Here is an 18,623-nt window from a genome sequence, read left to right on the forward strand (position 1 = left end):
GCAGTTCTAGGTAAGCAGGCAAGTGATGGGAATCTTACTCTCACAAGTTTTAGCCTTCCGGTCAGGTTAATTTTAAACTAAACCTCAAGTTTAACACATTTTAAGATGGGCTCAGTGTTTGACAATTCAATCTGATTCCACTGAAATGGACATTTTAAAGTTATTGAAATATAAATTATACTCTATATTTAAACATATTGTGATTAATTTCATTTAGGTAGTCTTCCTAGTGGTCTACTTCCTGTTATGAGCTTAATTAGGTCTACTACTGAATGAATCTCTAATCAGTTTCTTCAAATGGTTTCCTGAATTTTTGAATTACTATTCAGTAGAAAATACGAATCAAACTCTCATCATTAAAGTAGTGCAATATGCTGTTATAAATACATGAAGCAACACATTTTGAAATCACTCCATCAGTATAGTATTTCCTACATAGACATTTCATGATTTTTTCCACCTTACAATAAAACCAGAAAAATTTTTATGAAAGTGCAGAATAAAAACAAAATTTGACTTTCATTATTTTCTACTTAGTTTTCTTCTAAATGTTAAACATTAAAATGGTAAACAACAACAACAAAATGAACCTAAGAGTCATTTTAGTTTCAAAGTCTCAAAGTTATAAGATCTTGGTAATTTTTCAGCTTATCTTTCCAGTTCTGCTTCTAGAATTTCCCCCCATGTATCTACATCCATTGGGTACATGATTTTTTCTGGTAGGCTCAGAGGAGAACATATGTTGCTGTATCTGCCACTTAGCCATTCATGTTTCACTTTACTCTTCTGGTAATTCCTCAGTAGTATTACCTGAAAGAGATAAATCATCATTGTTAAAGAACGTAGTAGGTGGTTGGTGAGTGAGTTTGTTTAAAACCAGAGGAGTTGATTGATAGGGCTGAAAAGAATATAAGTATTTACACTGATAAACACATATACTAATAAATGTGTTGTGTGTGTATGTGTACATGTGGGCATATGCATACGGGTACACATGCAAGGAGAGCATGTGGATAAAGTAGAAGGAAGTAGCTAAGAGGAATATGCCTAAATTTAGGATTAAAAAAAAATGTAAAAGAATGGATGGGATGGTTTGTAAGAGAAGAGTAACTTCAAAAGCCAACACACTCTGTATGCCACTCTGTCTAGTAAATCCTACCTCCTCATGCAGAAGGTAGAGTTGGCCTACCACCACATTGTCAAAAACACTACAGACTACAAAGACTAAACTCATTCTCCAGGAGTATCCACTTTCTAGATCATCGTCTATTTCTCTTTGGCATACAGTTCCTAGAGTCAAGCAATGAGGTTTCCGCAAGGAGTCACTGTTTCTTACTATGTTATTCCAGCTCTTGCAGGTTAGTGAAGCCCTGCACAGACTCCCAATGTCTAGCTGACTGAAAATTTTAAAAGTAACTTCTGGAGGTAGCAGTTCAACAAAGTTATTTTGACTCTTTTTTTTTTCCTTTTCAGCATCCACAGAATTCAATTCTATGCCAGAAATTCTTGAATTATGGTTCCGCTCGGAGTTTTTCTGCATAGCTTGATGTCTTAGCAAATTATCCTCATGTGTAACCTAAAAGGCAAAGTTTAAACATGCTCAGTCTCTTCAGATCAGACTATAGAACCTACTCTGAGCCAGATACGTTCTGGGTATGATTTAAAGAATCATAACTTTCTTGACTTGAGTTTTTCAATCTGTAAAATGGGGCCAGTGATGCATCTCTCCTGTGTGTTCTTACAAGGATTAACAGGGATTATGTGTAAAGCACTTAGCTTCACATCTGAATTGCACGTGGGAGGAACTCAACACATGTTACTTCCCTTCTTCTTTTTAAATGTTTTTGTTAAATGGGTTTGTTTCTAAACATTTGTTTTTCTCCTCCCAAAGAACATTACCTAATAAAGAGAAGTGATTCTTTACAGACTATAATTTGAATTTAGTAGTAGAAATGACTGTTGTAGGAACATATTTGATTCTAAGCATTTGCCCAAAATATTTCTGAAAATGTGTATGATTCAATTCTCTTAAACTCCTGAATAGTTGTCTGTGGGAACTGATGCCTTGTCATTAAGTTCTTTATCTACAATTTGTGACTTAATCATAAACCTGATGTACTTTTGTAGCTTATATAATTATTTATCTACTTGTACCTAGTAGGTAGGTGTTCACAGTCAACATAAATACTATCTGAAATAGACAAGAGGTCGAAGTCCAGGTTACAATGATGACATAAGGACTCAAGTATTCAGTTCAGATTAGTGTTTTAGAAATGGCCTCTTGAAGCTATCCTACATGCATAATTATGAACTAAGAAGAGAAGTCATTGAAGCCATAAAGCAACAGTAACTAACAACTATAAACAATGTTTATGATTCAGCTAGGTACCGCATATAATTAAAGATTTTATATATATATATATATATATATATATATATAAAGGATATATATATACACATATATATGTATATTTTGGATATACATATCCAAAATCAGTTCAAAGCATGGAGCTATTTTTGCATATAAAGACAGCTCATATTACTTAAAATCAGCTTATTCCATATTGCACTTCCTTTTATAATGGGGGGGTGACAATGCAGGAGGAGGGGTTTGTTAAATACTTTTTAACTCAGCTAGTGATTATTCCCTTTTCTAGACATGTTACTCACCTATGTTTCTGGACTTGCCAAGGCCACAGTTGCTCCCATTCATTTGGTTGTTTATGATCCGAATTAGCTATGGTGGTTAGAATTTTAATGTCTCTGCTCAACAGAGGACTTCCTCTCGAAGTTTTGGGGAAGTGAGGAAGCAAACTGATAGAAACAAATTCATGAGTCAAGAACAAATTTTTGCCACGGAACTCATCTCTCTCCCCGTCAATACAAACCAAGCCAAACTACTATATTCTTGAAAAAAAAAAAAAATCTCACATTAAGAGAACGTTACCGTGCATTTAGACATTTGTTACTTTTCCCAGAATCTCAATGGGGAATAAAATGCGTCCTCTCGTTATTGTTCTTCCTCATGAGGCAAATTAATTTTTTGAATTTAACAGTTGGGGATGCCTTGATGAGGTTCCTAAACTCTCACTAGGCATCTTCTTCTAAGCCCAGTTTTGATTGGATACCTGGAAAACTATCCCTCTTCTGCCGCTTGTTCTTCCTGAACCATACTATGCTGAATTACCTTTCTATTTGGGTAAGAGCTCGCCCCTTTTCAGGTGTCACAGGGAGCAAGGGATCGGGAGGCAGCGCAGATCAACCCCACAGGTCGGAAGGAATGACCCCACATGCCACTGAGCCACCCTCCTTGAGGGTCTCGCGCAGTGTGCAGCTGCCCGAGTCCCAAGAACCCGGAGCAATGACAAATAAGCGACAATAACAACCGTCAGCACCGACTGTCACTGCAGTTCCAGAGGGCTGAGCAGAGGCTGACTGAGCAGAGGCTGACTGAGCAGAGGCTGAGCCGTCCAGACGTGGGATGGAAGGGAAGACCCTCCTACCTCCAATGCCACAGTAGCTCCTCTGGCGAATTAACTCCTTCGGAATTCGAATCCTTCGCCATAGTCCCTTCAGTCCCGCCCTCTGTTGGCCCCGCCTTTCTGACTCGGATTTCGCACAGGCTAGAGAGAAGCGCGCGTTGCCTTTTGGGAGTGGTAGTTTTACCAGGACGCCTCAGCTCAACAAGAGAGGGGAAGCAGACGTCAAGGACTACAAGCCCCGACATACTTCACGGCGCGGTGAGAAAGGGTGGGGGTGGTTAGCCCGGGCTTTTAAAAAATAATTTTGAGGCGGAGTGTTGGAACAATCTCGGCCGCGCGTCACTGGACGGAGGGAGGGGGCGGGACTCCAGACGCGGAGCTGGGGCCCCAGCTGCTCGAGGCCTGGAGACGTTCGAGCGGAGCCTGTGGTCCCCCTCCCCCTGCGTTTTTCTAAGGGCCTTCCTAGGACCCGCGCGTGTCCATGGAAGGCGGAAACGGCTGCGGGGACCGTCTCCTTGCGAAGGGGTGTAGTACTCGCCGCCATGTCTGGGGGCTTCGAGCTGCAGCCGCGGGACGGCGGCCCCCGGGTGGCCCTGGCGTCCGGGGAGACGGTGATCGGCCGCGGCCCGCTGCTGGGAGTAAGTGTGGCAGGGGGGCTCTGCCGGACCCGGAGAGCCTTGCTAGGTCCTCGCTGTTTCTCGAAGCCCTACTCCCCGTTTCTGGCTTCCCCGCTACTACGGCCCTGCATGTCTGGATTTTAGAAGTCTGCGAGCAGCACGTTTTTCAGTCAACTTTAACCAACTCACAAACGTTTCCTTATGTTGCCTTTAAAAAGCACTGACTTATATTATCGTTATTACAGTCTTACCCAGAGGTCGGCAAGCTAATGTCCCTGAGTCCCAATACAGCCTGTTTTTTTACCGGCCCACGTAGTAAGAACGGCTCTTAAGTTTTAAAATGTGAAATGTAAACAAACAAAAAGCCTGCTAGCCTTTCAGGGAGAATCATTGACCCACGGGTTGAGGATATTGTCTCTTGGCCTGACAAGGTACAGTATTTATAGTAGACTCTGGCCCTTTACAGAAAAAGTTTGCCAACTTCTGATCTTAGCTTTCCTACAGTAATTTCTTTTAAGCTTTTGGCCTCTTGTCGGACTGCCTGAGCCTTACTTTTATTGTAATAGTCTTTTCCAATAATATCAGCAGCTAACCCTTATGTACTGTGTAATGTTCCTGGTGGTGATCTAAGGTCTTAACCTATACCAACTTTATAACCCATTCAAAATCCTGTGAGTTAGGTGCTCTTACTATCTTCATTGTTCAGGTGTGAAAATGGAGCCCTAGAGTGGTTATTTAAAGATTTAGGACACATAGTGCCACTGAGCTATATATTCTCCACCCTCCTTAGGATGTTTAAGAGTTAGAAAATTTTCCTGTTGTGTTCTGGAATTACATAGGTGTCTACATAAAACATGTATTATTGTCTTAACATTTAGCGTATCTTGTTTAGTGCCTACTTTGTGTAGCACATTTGCAGGTGGTAGCACTGTGGTGGAGATGTGGGTCTCTGCCTTCAAGGGGTTTTCTCAGGCTATGGAGACAAACCTGTGTCAGTGAACTAGTATCAGAGTAAAGAGTGTGGATTATTACCCGGGTTCACTTTCAGTGTCTAAGTGGAACAGTTAGGCCTTAGGACCCTTCTCTGAGCAGGAAAAGGAGTGGTAATTGGGGGTTCTGATGAGGTCAGTCCTAAAGCGGTGTGTGTATATGTGTTTGTGTGCATGTGTGTACATGAAGTAAGGTATTGAGAAAGTTGAAGTTTACTTGCCATTTATTTGTTTTATTTGTTATTAACATATAATTATTATATGTTATTAACATATAATGTATTATTTGTTTCCAGGGTACAGGTCTGTAATTCATCAGTCCTACACAATACACCGCACTCCCCACAACACATACTCTTGCCAGGGTCCATCACCCAGCCATCCCATCCAACACCCCTCCACTTCAGCAACTCTCAGCTTGTTTCCTGAGATTAAGAGTCTTTTATGGTGCTGTTTATTTTTTAACTGGACAAGTAATTACTTAAATGTTTTGATAACATTCTATTACATTTCTCCATAGTTTAATTTATACAAACATTTGAGAGAACTGCCTGAGAGGTTTGGTTTTTTTTCTCCCACTTTTGTCTCTCTCTCTCTCTCTGTATATATATATATATATATATATATATATATATATATATAAATATATATATGAAATGTTACAGAGTATGTGCTTCATCTTGAAATCTTACGTCTGGTGACAGTTGAGTTTCGATTTGCTCAACAAATTGTATCACCAGTACAGAGTACTGTGGATCTGGTGAAAAGATCGATAAATTTAGGTCTGTGTTTTATAAACGTAGCAACAGGTTACAGACCCTTTCATTGTTTGTAGCTTTATCTTTGTATTACAGGCTTGCTGAGGTGAGATGAGCATAGTTGGTTTCTGTCTTAAAATAGTAAGAGTAGAAAGGAGTAGAAAGCTAGTCTATCTGGTCAGAATTTTACTTCTCCTTTTCAAATAATCATTCAGTGATGAGATTCTCTTGCCAAGTTTGGCAACTATTAGAAGTGGTTATGAACAATGTCCTAAATGTGTTGGCAGGAAAAATTTGAAGAAGAAACAAATCAGGTTGTGGTTTTAAAGATTTTGGAACTGACATGTTTCTTCCTTTGCAGTAGTTAAAACTCAACATGAGGGGGCGACGGGGTGGCTCAGTTGGTTAAGCGTCTGCCTTCTGCTCAGGTCTGATCTCCAGGGTGTCCTGGGATTGAGCCCTGCCAGGCTCCCTGCTCAGTGGGGAGTCTGCTTCCTCCCCTCCCTCGCCTTCTGTGCCCCCCCCCATAAATAAATAAAATCTTAAAAAACAAACAACGATGCAACATGAAGGCACTGTTTCAAACAGCAGAAATTCCAGTGAGGCTTTTTTTTGTAGTGTGAGAGAGCAAAGACTTAGTTAAAGTAGGAAAATTCAGGCAGCTCATTGCAAGTTATTCATAATGATTAATTATTAATATGTGATGATTAATAATAATGATGATTTTGGAACTCACTTAACAAATCATGTTTTTTGGAGACAAGTTTCACAAGCCTTCATGGCCATACAAGCATAAAGGTTTATAATTCCAGTGTTTAAAATGAGCTTGGTGGTGAAACAATTTGATAAGAATGTCTTTACATTTTTACAGTGGCAAGAAGACAAAGATAACAGAGCACAGTGAAATTTAATTTTCTTGGGCCATTTGCTTTAGTGGGAGTCTACAGTGAACCCAGGGTCTTTGTATACTAGGTTGTAATTCCGTTTTATGATCTATACCAATTAAAGGTTTTACGGCAGAATGAATCTCCATGGAATTATCCTGGGTGAAAACAGCCAGTCCCAAAGGTTACATATTGTATGAATTTATTTACATAATGCTATTGAAATGATGAATTATGAACATGGAGAACAGATTCCTGGTTGCCAGGAATTAAAAGAAGGGGGGAAGGGAGTAGGAGGGAGTTGGTATGGTTATAACACAGCAACATGGGGGATTTTTGTGGTGATGGAAATGTTTTGTATCTTGACTGTATCAATACCAATATCTAGTTGGGATATCCTATTATAGTATTGCAAGATGTTACCACTGGGGAAAACTGGGGATATGGTACAAGAGATTTTTCTGTATTGTATCTTCTAATTATATGTGAACCTACTATTATCTTAAATAAAAAATATACTTTTAAAAAAATGTTTTATAGTATAGCATCTTAAGCAACAGAGGACCTTTAGGCCAAATTATTTGCTTTATGGTTTTTCTTTTCTTTTCTTTTTAAAGAAGATTTTATTTATTTATTTGACACACAGAGATCACAAGTAGTCATAGAGGCAGGCAGAGAGAGAGGAGGAAGCAGGCTATCTGCTGAGCAGAGAGCCTGATGCGGGGCTCAATCCCAGGACCCTGAGACCATGACCTGGGCCGAAGGCAGAGGCTTAACCCACTGAGCCACCCAGGTGCCCCTGCTTTATGATTTTTCTTAAATAAAACTGATTAGACTCTTTTTAAAAAGCTGGTTATACCCTTAAAAGAAAACTACTATTTCTGATTTCAAGTTTTCCTTTTTCTGTTTTGATAGGGTTTGTATGACACATTTCTTTCTGATCTTTTTCCTCCAAGGGAATAGGACAACATAGCTGTCTAGGTAGTATTCCTAATGGCTGGTGTATGGAATTGACTGCTTTAACTGAAAAGAGAAGAGGCCCTCAGTTGTAGGTGGAGGTAGTCAGGCGCTCTAGTATAGACTCTTTCCTGGCATCAGTTCACCACCCCAAAAATGCTCTAAGTGTCCTACAAAGTTTACATAAAGTAACCAGTAACTACTCTGGCCTGGCGACTCTGCATTATTTCTGCTTGTTGCAGAAGCTCACTAGCTGTTCTGGAATGCTGGTCCTACCTGGTTCCCAGGGATGTGCTAAGCACCCCTAGCTGCTGGATATTCCTCCCCCCTCCCACCACCAACTGCTTTAGTTATTGAGCCCAGTACAGTGCCTGGCACATAGTAGGCCTTCTTCCATGTCTCTTTTTCATTCTACCAACCCTCAAGAAGAGCTTACTTGTAACTCAGGTGCAAAAAGGATCCAGAATTTTGAAGTGAATTTAAATATAGTAAAGAAGCAGTGCTACCAACTGCTAAAGCATATGAAGCACCATTCATGATGGGTTAAATGTTAGCACTTTCCCTATTTTATTGAGTAATGACTTGGTAAATTCAGAAAATAGTTGAATATATACCAGTCAGAATGGAGGGATGAAAGAGAAGTTGTTATTCTCAAGAAACTACAGTTTCATAGGTATGAGAGACAGAGAAACAGGTAACTAAACACTGGTTGCAAATGGGAATGGGGACCAGAGCCAGGCAGGCACCTTGAGTAAGTGAAATTGGAGGGAGGGAGAAAAACAGGTATGGTAACTAAAAGCGGTGTCATAGATGACAACTGCCTGTTTTGGGAAGGCCACAAGGAAAGGGATCTGTAATGTGGTCCCTGCTCTTCACCCCATGCCTACCTGGTAACAGTGTCCTATTGTTATTTTCAAGAGTAGTAAGAAATCTGGATTTTTAAGCATAACCTCTGACTTTTGAAAGGTCACATTTAATTAAAAGTTTTGTTTCAGTATCATGAGCCAAACAGAAAAGAATGTTCCATGATACAGAGAGGTATAAGAAGGAACCCTCAGTTAAGATGAGGCTTCAGGGAAGGTTTCGTGAACTCAGTGACATTGAGCTGACTTTGAAGTGTCAGAACAGTTAGAAGTTTGGTAGGTAGAGAGTGGATGGTAGAGAGGGAAAGGCCCTTCAGTCTAAGGGAATGTATGATCTATGGTTTCCTGGCTCTGTGATGGAATGTGTATGACATTGGATGACTTGGTAAGTCCTGACTAGGCTTGTGGGATAATCACATTACATCACTGTTCCCCTTTAACTTTTAGGGACATTGTTGCTTAGTTTTAGGTTCATGGCAGAATTGAGTGCAGAGTACAGAGAGTTTCTGTATATACCTCTTCCCCCATAACCTCCCTATCAACATTTCATACCACAGTGGTTTATTCGAAGAACCTATACTGACTTGTCATTATCATCCAAAGTCCATAGTTTAACACTAAGGTTCACTCTTGGTACGTACTCTTTGGGTTTTATCAAATGTGTAATGACTCATATGACTATTATAGTATCACACAGAATAGTTTCACTGCTCTAAAAATGCTCTGTGTTCTGTCCTTTCTCTCCCAACCTCTGGCAACTACTGAACTTTTTACTGTCTCCATAGATTTAACTTTTCCAGAATATTATATAGTTGGAATTATACAGTATGTATATATAGACTTTTAAAGATTGGTTTCTTTCATTTTTTTAAAAAAAGATTTTATTTATTTGAGAGAAAGGCACAGAGAGAGCAAGAGTGGGGGCAGGGCAGGGAGAGGTAGAGGGATAAGCAGATTTCCTGTGGAGCAAGAGCTCCATCCTAGGACCCTGGGATCATGACCTGAGCCAAAGGCAGACCTTAACTGACTGAGCCACCTAGGCGCCCCTAAATTGGTTTCTTTCAATTAGTAATGTGTGTTTAAGGTTCCTCATGGCTTTTTAGTGATAAGTAATAGTCCATTGTCTGGATGTTCTTTAGTTTATTCCTTTACCTACTGAGGGATATCTTGGTTATTCCCAGTTCTGGCAATTATGAATGAAAGCTGTTACAGACATCCACGTGCAAGTTTTTGTGTAGACATAAGTTTTCAGTTCATTTGGGTAAAAACACCAAGGAGCTCAGTTCCTGGATCATATGGTAAGTATGTGTTTAGTTTTGTAAGAAGCTGCAACTGTCTTTCAAGGTGGCTATACACCGTTGTGCATTCCCATCATCAATGGATGATTTCCTGTTGTTCCACAATCTCACCAGTATTTTGTGTTGTCAGTGATTTGGGTTTTGGCCATCCTGATAGGTGTATAGTGAATTACTTTTCTTGTGTGTGTGTATATACATACATACATATATATGTGTATATACACATATATATACACATATGTGTATATATATATATGATTTTATATATATATATATATATATATGAAGATGATTTTGTTGTAAAATCAGAGTTGGAAACCTCTTCTAGACACATGAGGAATGCTTGGCACAGAGTAATTCTTTAAGAAATATCTGCTGAACTGAATTAAATAACTATGCAGAAACTTTACCAAAGTCTCACGTGGGGATTTAAACCCCGTTTTGTCTGAGTTCTGTTTCTGTTTTTACTCATTATGTTAACTCATAATATATTCTTGATAAGGACGATTCTCACATTTGTGTAGCATTCACTTTGCAAGTAGCATTGCAAGCCAAACAGGTTGGGTGAGTTCAGATTTCAGTGATAGTGGGTCAGCACAGGTCCATCATATTGGCTGACAATCAGCAACCTTGACTTAGGAGCTCAGAAGGTATTGGATTTTACTTTTTAAAATCTAAGTGATCCATATTTCACTAGTATTGTGGATTAAATAGATGCTTGTGAGGTAGCCTGATAACCTAACTACTATTATACCATTAGTCTTATGGGAAAGTATTTCACAAGTTTCAAAGACCCATTTCATATCCAGTTATTAATAATAACCTTTTAAAGCGAGCTTACTGGAATCTGTCTAGAGAGCCTCTGGCAAAAATCAAGTTTGTTTCCTCAAAATTGCCCTTTGTTAATATCAGAAAATGACCTTTGGTACATTCCAAGTGCAATAATATTAAACACTTTGTATCAACTAACTTTTGCCCTGTTGAGGAATAAGATGGACTTATCCAGTGTTATGACAGAGTCTCAGTTTGATTGAGCTCTGGAGTGTGTCCTGGATCTGATAACTTGAAAGCACTCTTGATAAGAAAATTACATGGTTTGTCAGCTGGTTCACAGTAACCAGCCTCCCATCCGAGTTACTAACCAGGCCCCACGCTGCTTAGCCTCTGAGATCAGATGAGATTGGGTGTGTTCAGGGTGGTATGGCTGTAGGCTACAGTAACTAGTCTCTACTTAATTCAAGTCTTAATTTTAGATTTTCTTTACTTGCCACATACACAACTTTGAGGAAAATATTTTATGTAAATTATGTCTGAAATAGGTGCTGTATTTCTTTAGGTTTATGCATTTTCTCATAATACAGACTCAAATCCCATACCAGAGGGTTGTTTATTTTTCTCTACCACAAAAGTTTGAATTTGTCACTTTTTAATTTGTCTGTTGTATTTATGTATGTATTTATTTATTTATTGTCTGTTGTTAATAGAGCAAACCAGATAATTTTGTGTGGTAGCACTGTAAGTTATAAAGTATTATACAAGAAAAATTTAGCCTTTGGTGTGTTATATAATTTATACTGGAAAAAATGAATCTTCCCTCTTTTCTGTTTGTTTATGTTTATAGGAGCCAGGCTACCTGGGGACATTGTATTTATGAGATATATTACACCTGTCTGTGATATTCAGAAATTTCTCTAAGGAAACATTTTAAGAAAAATTAACTGCTGTTGGCTTTTTAGTAAATATATATAGGCAAAAGTGAAATGAAAGGTACCATTGTATTCTGTTTCAGGATCCAGTAGCTTTTCGCTTTTATTTTATTCAGGTTTGTTTTTTATTTTTTAAATGTTGGAAATAATAAACAAATAGGTCAGATACCTTGATTCAAAACATCCAAGCATTTCTGCTAGTAGCATAAGAATATCTTCATTTTGTTTGACTTCGATAAATGCCAAAAATAAATATTTGGCAAACAAATCACAGTTCTTTTATGTTTTCATGTCTTGTATTTTAGCACAAACTTCATGTCTTAAAAGCGAGGCATGAAGGCAAAGAGAAAGGACTTGTCCTTATCATAATGCATGAAACATTCAGTTTAGAACCAGAAAATCAGAGAGAAGAGATCTACATTTTATTGATACAACAGTGATACAAAAACAGTCCTGTCCCCATTCAAGAAACAATATGAAGAATTCAAATAAAAAGGGTTGGTTTGTTCTGTAGTATCTGAAGAAGAATTGCTGTCATTTTATCTGTTGTTAACAAAGGCTAGGGGTGGATGCTTGGGTGGCTCAGTGGGTTAAGTGGCCGCCTTCAGCTCAGTTCATGATCCCAGGGTCCTAGGATTGAGCCCCAGAGCAGGCTCCCTGCTCAGTGGGGAGCCTGCTTCTCCCTTTGCCTGCAGCTCTCACTCTCCCTGCTTATGCTCATGCTCTCTCTCTTTCTCTGTCAAATAAATGAATAAAATATTTTAAAAAAACAAAAACAAAGGATGGGGTGATTTCAGCATTACCTGTTAGCCTGTGTATTCTTTAGCTCCTGCTGTATGCTATGCAATTTTTTTACTATTAAAAAAAAAAATCTTGGGCTTGAATGTTCAATTTGGTTAGCTTCTCTGTTTTCTAATATTCCTTCTCTGACTAGCTGAACATAAATTTATTATTAGATGTCTAGTATCAATATAACTATTGTCGGAGTAAAGGATATTAATCATAATTGCTTTTGGCAACAAGTAACAGAAATGTGACAAACAGCAGCTTAATCAAACTGAGTTTTCTTTTGTAAGAGAATCTCTGGGGCAGTCCTTCCAGGGCCTGTGCAGATACTCAAGGAATGGGCTCTTCTGTGTTCTTCCTTTTTCATCCTTTGCAGGTGGCTTTTATGCCTGCAGGCTTGAGATGGCCGCTGTACCTTAAAGTGTCCCATTTACACAATAAGAAAAGGGAAAGGTAGCAGGCAAAAAAGTCCATGCCAGGTGAGCCTGTTCCTTGTTATCATGAAGACTGTAATTTTTCCAGAAGCTCCACTGTTTTAAAATAACATAGATTTTGTTGTTTTGTTTAGGAATGGTGAGGCCAACAGATTGGAAGATGATTGGCATTGAAAAGATAATTTATTATTCACAGTTCCCAAGAGACAGAAGGACACACAGTGTCATGTGGGGCCACATGAGTTTGGTTGAAGGTAGAAGGCAGAGCTAGGGGAACTGCAGGAAAGACTTTCTTACGGTTCTCTCAGCAATGGATGGGCAGGGCAAAGCTAGAAGGTATAGGATGGTCTAGTTTGAATAGTTTTATGGGGCTCTGAGCTGTAGGGCCTGTCACTAGTTGTCTGATGCGTAGTCCTGGGGTGATTGGGCCAGCATAAGAGCCAGGTAGAGCCATAATTGGGAGAACAGGCTTCAGATTGGTTAGTTTGCATATGAAAGGTATCCTTGCAGGTGAGTCATTTACTGTCTTTAAGAAGTCCATAACCCTGGGAGAGGTCGTCTTTCCTTAGTCCAATATGCCAATATCAAAACATTAGATGCGGAAACTAGAAAATCTGGTTAATACACAACTATTAACATCCTTTGTTAGAACTTGTCATTTGGCCATCCATAGCTACAGGGAATTCTGGGCATTTGGATATTTTTAAATGGGTACATTGTTATCCTAAATAAAACTGGAATAAATATTAGTACTGAAGGAGAAATGAATAGCTATTGATGAAGCAACTACTAGCATCTGGTACACAAGGTCACATGTGAAGAAAAGGCATCTAACAGTATAGGTGTAGTTTAAATCATAAGTTGCAAATTCAAATGCCTGCAGAGGCCAGGTATACCACTGTGAAGTGTACTCAGTGGAAGGTTATAGGGAATGCTGGGGACTGTGGTGAGATGGAAGGGGCATATACTTTTCAAAGCAAAACTTAAAACAAAAACCTGAATGAAAAGCCTGGCTACCAGTTTGTGGTGCCTAGTCTAAAACAAAGAGGTTTAAAAAATTACAACTAAATAGGAGACGTATCAATTTTACTGAAATTAGTGTAAATTAAATTATATTTCATTTATGTTATTTAGCAATCATATACTGCATTTTCTAGATAATTTATTTATTTTTAGAGAGAGGGCACATGCCTGTGTGAGCAGGGGGAGGGGTATTGGGGGAGAGAGCGAGAGAGAATAATCTAAAGCAGCTCCACACCCAGCGAGGAGCCACATGCTGAGCCCTATGTGGGGCTCATTTCTCACAACTGAGATCATGACCTTAGCCGAAATCAAGAGCCAGAGGCCTACCTGGCTAAGCCACCCAGGTGCCCCGAAATTGTTGATGATGTTGTGTGGTCGCTTTGGGAAGGTGGAGTCTGTCAGATTTCTCCAGTGAAGACACAGTTCCTGTTGTGAGTAATTTCTGCAGTGATGCTTTGAGACTTCAGAATATTCTTTTTCCCATCAAGCACTCACCTGAAAGTTAACACCCATCTATCCTTTACTGAGTCAATTATTATATTGGTAGTAACAAAATAGTGATTTTCTGGTTCCATCATTTTTTCTTCATCAGTTGGCATTCTTTGATGAATAAGAGCTTTTCCTCCCAGCCCTAGCCCCATTTCCTTTCTTGAGTTCAGTATGAACTCATGGATTATTTTGTATTCAAAATGTGTTGTATTCCATTACTATCATTATTCATATTGGTGCCCAGATTGTTCCCAGTTTTGCTAGACCATTAAGCTGCTGGATGTGACATATATTTTCATTATTTCCCAATCAAGGTGTGACTGTTTGGGGGAGTTATCTTATCTGTGCCCCACTACACCTAGTTTCTCACTCCCTCTCTTTTTTTCTCCCAGTTCACTTGATTTTCTGTTCCAGCATAGTAACATTTGGTTGCATTTCGTGTTTCTTTCCCCTCTTACATGTAAAGCTTGTGGTAATCTCTGTCTCCTAGTTGCACTTTAGATGTGAATATAGGTGACTTTATTTGTTCTATTTGTTAATCTCTGATTTTTTATGTGGTGTGATTAGTATTTAGGTGGCTATAGTTATTTGATAGGAAATTGGAATTCCTTTATTTTAACTATTTTTATGGCTTTCTAAAATGTGAAATGTTTCATTTTCAAATGAAGTTTTCATTTAAACACGATAATCAACAAGTAAACTTGGTTAAATATTTAGTAACTTCTGAAGTATGTAATGCCTTTTGTCCCTAGACTCAATAGCTTCTAGCCAGAGCAGTCTTTTTGAGTCTTTGGGTTTCTTTGCTTTTCTATAGCTTGGTCGTTTCACTTGCAGACCAACATCAGTCATTTTTCCCCATTGTCAGTCAATGCACCATCTACTAAGCCCTATCCACTTCATTGTCTACTGGGAGTAGAGAATTAGAAATTCAGACGAGATTGGGTGCATTCAGGGTGGTATGGCCATAGACTCTTGGGAATTCCAATAGCATATCTTGTTAGACGTGGCTATGACATTAGAATAAATAGGACCAAATGAAACCCAAAGACCTTCTGGAGTGTTTTTTAGGGCTTGATTTTCTCATAATGTCTATTTGCTTAATAAATAGTCATTCTGCCTTATTTCCAGTTCTTTAGTATGTTCTAGTTTAGACAGTTAAGCTGATGGTAAATACTCTAAAAAATATATTTTATGTAATGAGGGAGGCAATAAATTGTTAAAAGGAAGATTGTCTCTAGAATCTGATTCCTTCTGTTAAAGTCTGATCATGCTTATTGGCTGTGTAACTTTGAGTAGTTGCTTAACATCTTTGTACTTTAATTTCTCACTTATAAAATAAAGATAATAGTGTCTTTTCTGCAGGTTTTGTGAATATTAAAAAAATGATACCTGATGAATAATAGGACAGCACCTTGGTCTTGATAAACAATTACTATTATAGTTAATATAGTAATTAAGAACATATGGATATTTACTCTGCATAAGGAACAGTGATCTCTGCTGGGATTGAGCCCTGCATTGGGCTCTCTGCTTGGCAGGGATCCCGCCCTGCTTCCCCCACTCCTCCACCTGCCTCTCTGCCTACTTGTGGTCTCGTCAAATAAATAAAATCTTTAAAAAAAAATAAACCTTTAAAGAAAATGAAGCAGGTCATCAGATCTTTAGGATAGTCTATTTATGACCTAGCCTCCACATACCCTCTACCTTCTACCCTCCCCACAACCATCCTGAAATCAAAATAAGCTCTAATGATAATTCATTAAAATTGTAAGCTTCCCATAAAGGGAACATAAATTATTATTTTTTAACTTTTTCATGATTTAGCCATACAGTTTAAAAGGAACTGTTATAGCTAAATGCCCAAACAATATTAACTTTAAAGACTCTTTAAAGAACATTTTTTTTAATATACTATAGAAATGCATAGCTTGCCATGAAATGACATTGTTGTGGAATGAAATGTCCACTAGAGGTCATATTATGCCTTCATATAATTTTTTCATGCCAGTGTCAGGAAAGCCTACTTCAAAGAAAGACTGAGATAGGAAAAGTCCATTATTGCTTCCTGCAAAAATATGGTTTGGAAAAGAAAGAAACTGAAGCTGTACTATTAAAGGAACCATCATTGCATACCATGGTTTTATATTTGACAGTCTGCTGCTCAATTGGTTAGAAAATCAATTTGTATTATTGTGTCTTACTACCCAAATTAGAATTAGAAGCTTCTTACTCCCTGACACAGAGTAATTTTCTTTTCTTGAAACTGTTTTTAAATTATTATATGCAGGTATAGAATCATACATGACTGTTCTCCCCACATATTTATTTTTATTAACGAGTATAGATTTGGAGTGCTACCTGCTTGAGGAGTGGCCTACACAAGTTACTTCAGTTTCAGTTCTCTAGACTTTCAATTTCCAAATTTGTAAAATGTGAATAAACCTATGGCAGTATTATAGTGAATCTCAGCATTTAAGTGAAAGTTCTGTGCAAATGATAGAATCTGTGCACATGGTAAAGTGGGTTATCAGGCAACTGCTGTTGTTTTGGGCCCCAAAGGCACATGATGGGGGAGAATATAGGAACCTCCCATTTCCTTCTTTCTGATAGAATAGATTATTAGTTTATATTTACTTTTCTGAGGGGTGGTGGTGTGGCTCAGTCCATTAAGCGTCTGACTCTTGATTTCAGCTCAGTCTTGATCCCAGGTTTGTAGGTTCAAACCCTGTTTTGGGCTTTGCCTTGGGTGCAGGGCCTACTTTAAAAAAAAAAAAAAAAGTAATAGATTTACTTTTCTGAACTAGCCATTGTGGCCAACAATGTATATATTTTAAGTGGGCTACTTTTAAGATACTTTATTTTAGAGAATGTTCTAAAAATTAACTGTAGCTATTGCAAATACACCTATATGGAATTCATTCTACTGTGAGGTCTATTTTTATACAGTCATTGTCTTACATGCAGAACTGCTCTCTGTTTAAGAAAAATGAATGAGTACTGATTCCTGGCCCTTTCACATTTTTTCAGGTTTTTGCAGAACTAATGGGTTTAATTGAATTAGGCATTGCTGTAGTCTGTTTTTACCGATAATTTTGGTCTTGAGATAGATAATATCATAGTTGAAGTGATCAAGAGATGGGCCAGATAATTATGACATTAAGGAAAGTTTGTGCATAAAATATTACTATTATGTATCTGCCAGAAATAGCAAAGGCAATCTTAACTATTATGTTTATAGCTTTGCAGGGAAGGCTCAGTTGGCAATTTCAGCATTTAAAGTACAAGTGATTTCTAAACTCTGGTATGCAGAAGTGCTTGTGAGCATAAGTAGAATACTGTTGGCTCAAAACAGGAAGCAAATATATTCATTATATGTTATTATATAATATTAGTATATGTGTATATATTGTATTATACACACACGCACACACACACACACACACACACACACACACACGGATATATAAATGATAATCTCTTCTTCACTGTAAGTATTTGATTTTCATCACTTTCCCTCCCACCCTCCTGTTCTCTTAACTACTTAACTGATGGCCCTAGGGCTCCGTTGCTGGTCTGCCTGACCCGAAAAGTTGTAGTCACCCCTTTATATTTACCAGACTGCTGCTCTTTAAATCCTTTTGTCATCATAACATACTGTGTATTTCTTGTATTTGAAAGGTTTTCTAATAAGTACACCATATATAGATTTTTTTTCTCATTTTATGAATTTTATTGATAAGAATCCTCACAGAATACCTATCTCGAATGGAAACTATGATAAAAGGCTTTGGAATGTGTTAGATTCCAAGTCTGAGTCTCTGCTCTGCCATTTATTCTTCTTATGACCTTGGGCAATTCCCTTAATTCCGGAGTTGTTTCATTATCTGTTCAGTGAGGACAATCATTTTAATACACAGTTGCTAAGTGACTATTTCATATCTAACCTACTAATTTTAGAAACATTGCTATTGGTTTTGTTGTTGTTGTTGTTACTGTTGTTTTTTATGGAGGTAGCTGTATTTGAAATGTTTATTTTTTCCCCCCATAGATAACAGACAAGAGAGTGTCCAGGAGACATGCCATTCTTGAGGTGGTTGGTGGTCAGCTTCGAATCAAACCGGTATATATGTTATTCATGAATTGTTTTTAACTTTTTGCCTCTCACCTTTTTTCAATTCCTGATTAAAGTGGCTTATTTCTAAGGTTATAGAAATAGGGAATGATGTTAGAATGAATATATCGTTATTTCTAGAGGATAATTGGGAGATAAACATCTAAACTATTTATTTTCCTGTAAGACAGTGCTACGTTTATCTAGTTAGAATTTCAGTGAAAGG

At 38.1% G+C, this 18,623-nt stretch overlaps 2 protein-coding genes across 2 annotated transcripts in view; one reads left to right on the forward strand and one right to left on the reverse strand.

The window, feature by feature from the left end:
- Positions 1-552: 552 nt before the first annotated feature.
- On the reverse strand, positions 553-3,555 carry LOC111148123 (F-box protein 48). Its single transcript, XM_022504542.1, has 4 exons — positions 3,504-3,555; positions 2,671-2,814; positions 1,160-1,576; positions 553-810 (listed from the first exon to the last, which is right to left on the reverse strand). Exons 3-4 carry the CDS (start codon positions 1,538-1,540, stop codon positions 649-651), a joined length of 543 nt encoding a protein of 180 aa, XP_022360250.1. The 5' UTR covers positions 1,541-1,576; positions 2,671-2,814; positions 3,504-3,555; the 3' UTR covers positions 553-648.
- A 374-nt stretch (positions 3,556-3,929) lies between these two features.
- LOC111148084 (aprataxin and PNKP like factor) overlaps positions 3,930-18,623 on the forward strand; it is an 83,825-nt gene continuing 69,131 nt past the window's right edge. Inside the window, exons 1-2 of the mRNA XM_022504479.1 lie at positions 3,930-4,120; positions 18,335-18,406. Coding sequence (XP_022360187.1) covers positions 4,025-4,120; positions 18,335-18,406 — 168 coding nt within the window. The 5' untranslated portion in view covers positions 3,930-4,024. The remainder of the gene's footprint in view (positions 4,121-18,334; positions 18,407-18,623) is intronic.

The sequence above is a fragment of the Enhydra lutris genome, unplaced genomic scaffold, assembly GCF_002288905.1.
Source record: "Enhydra lutris kenyoni isolate GAN:26980312 unplaced genomic scaffold, ASM228890v2 scaffoldscaffold18, whole genome shotgun sequence".
Classification (NCBI taxonomy): Eukaryota; Metazoa; Chordata; class Mammalia; order Carnivora; family Mustelidae; genus Enhydra; species Enhydra lutris.

Coding starts and splice junctions, on each gene's coding strand:
- LOC111148123 (XM_022504542.1), bottom strand. CDS start 1,540: ATGCAGAAAAACTCCGAGCGGAACCATAATTCAAGAATTTCTGGCATA. Junction 811..1,159: donor TCTACCTTCTGCATGAGGAG/GTAGGATTTACT, acceptor TATCTCTTTCAG/GTAATACTACTGAGGAATTA.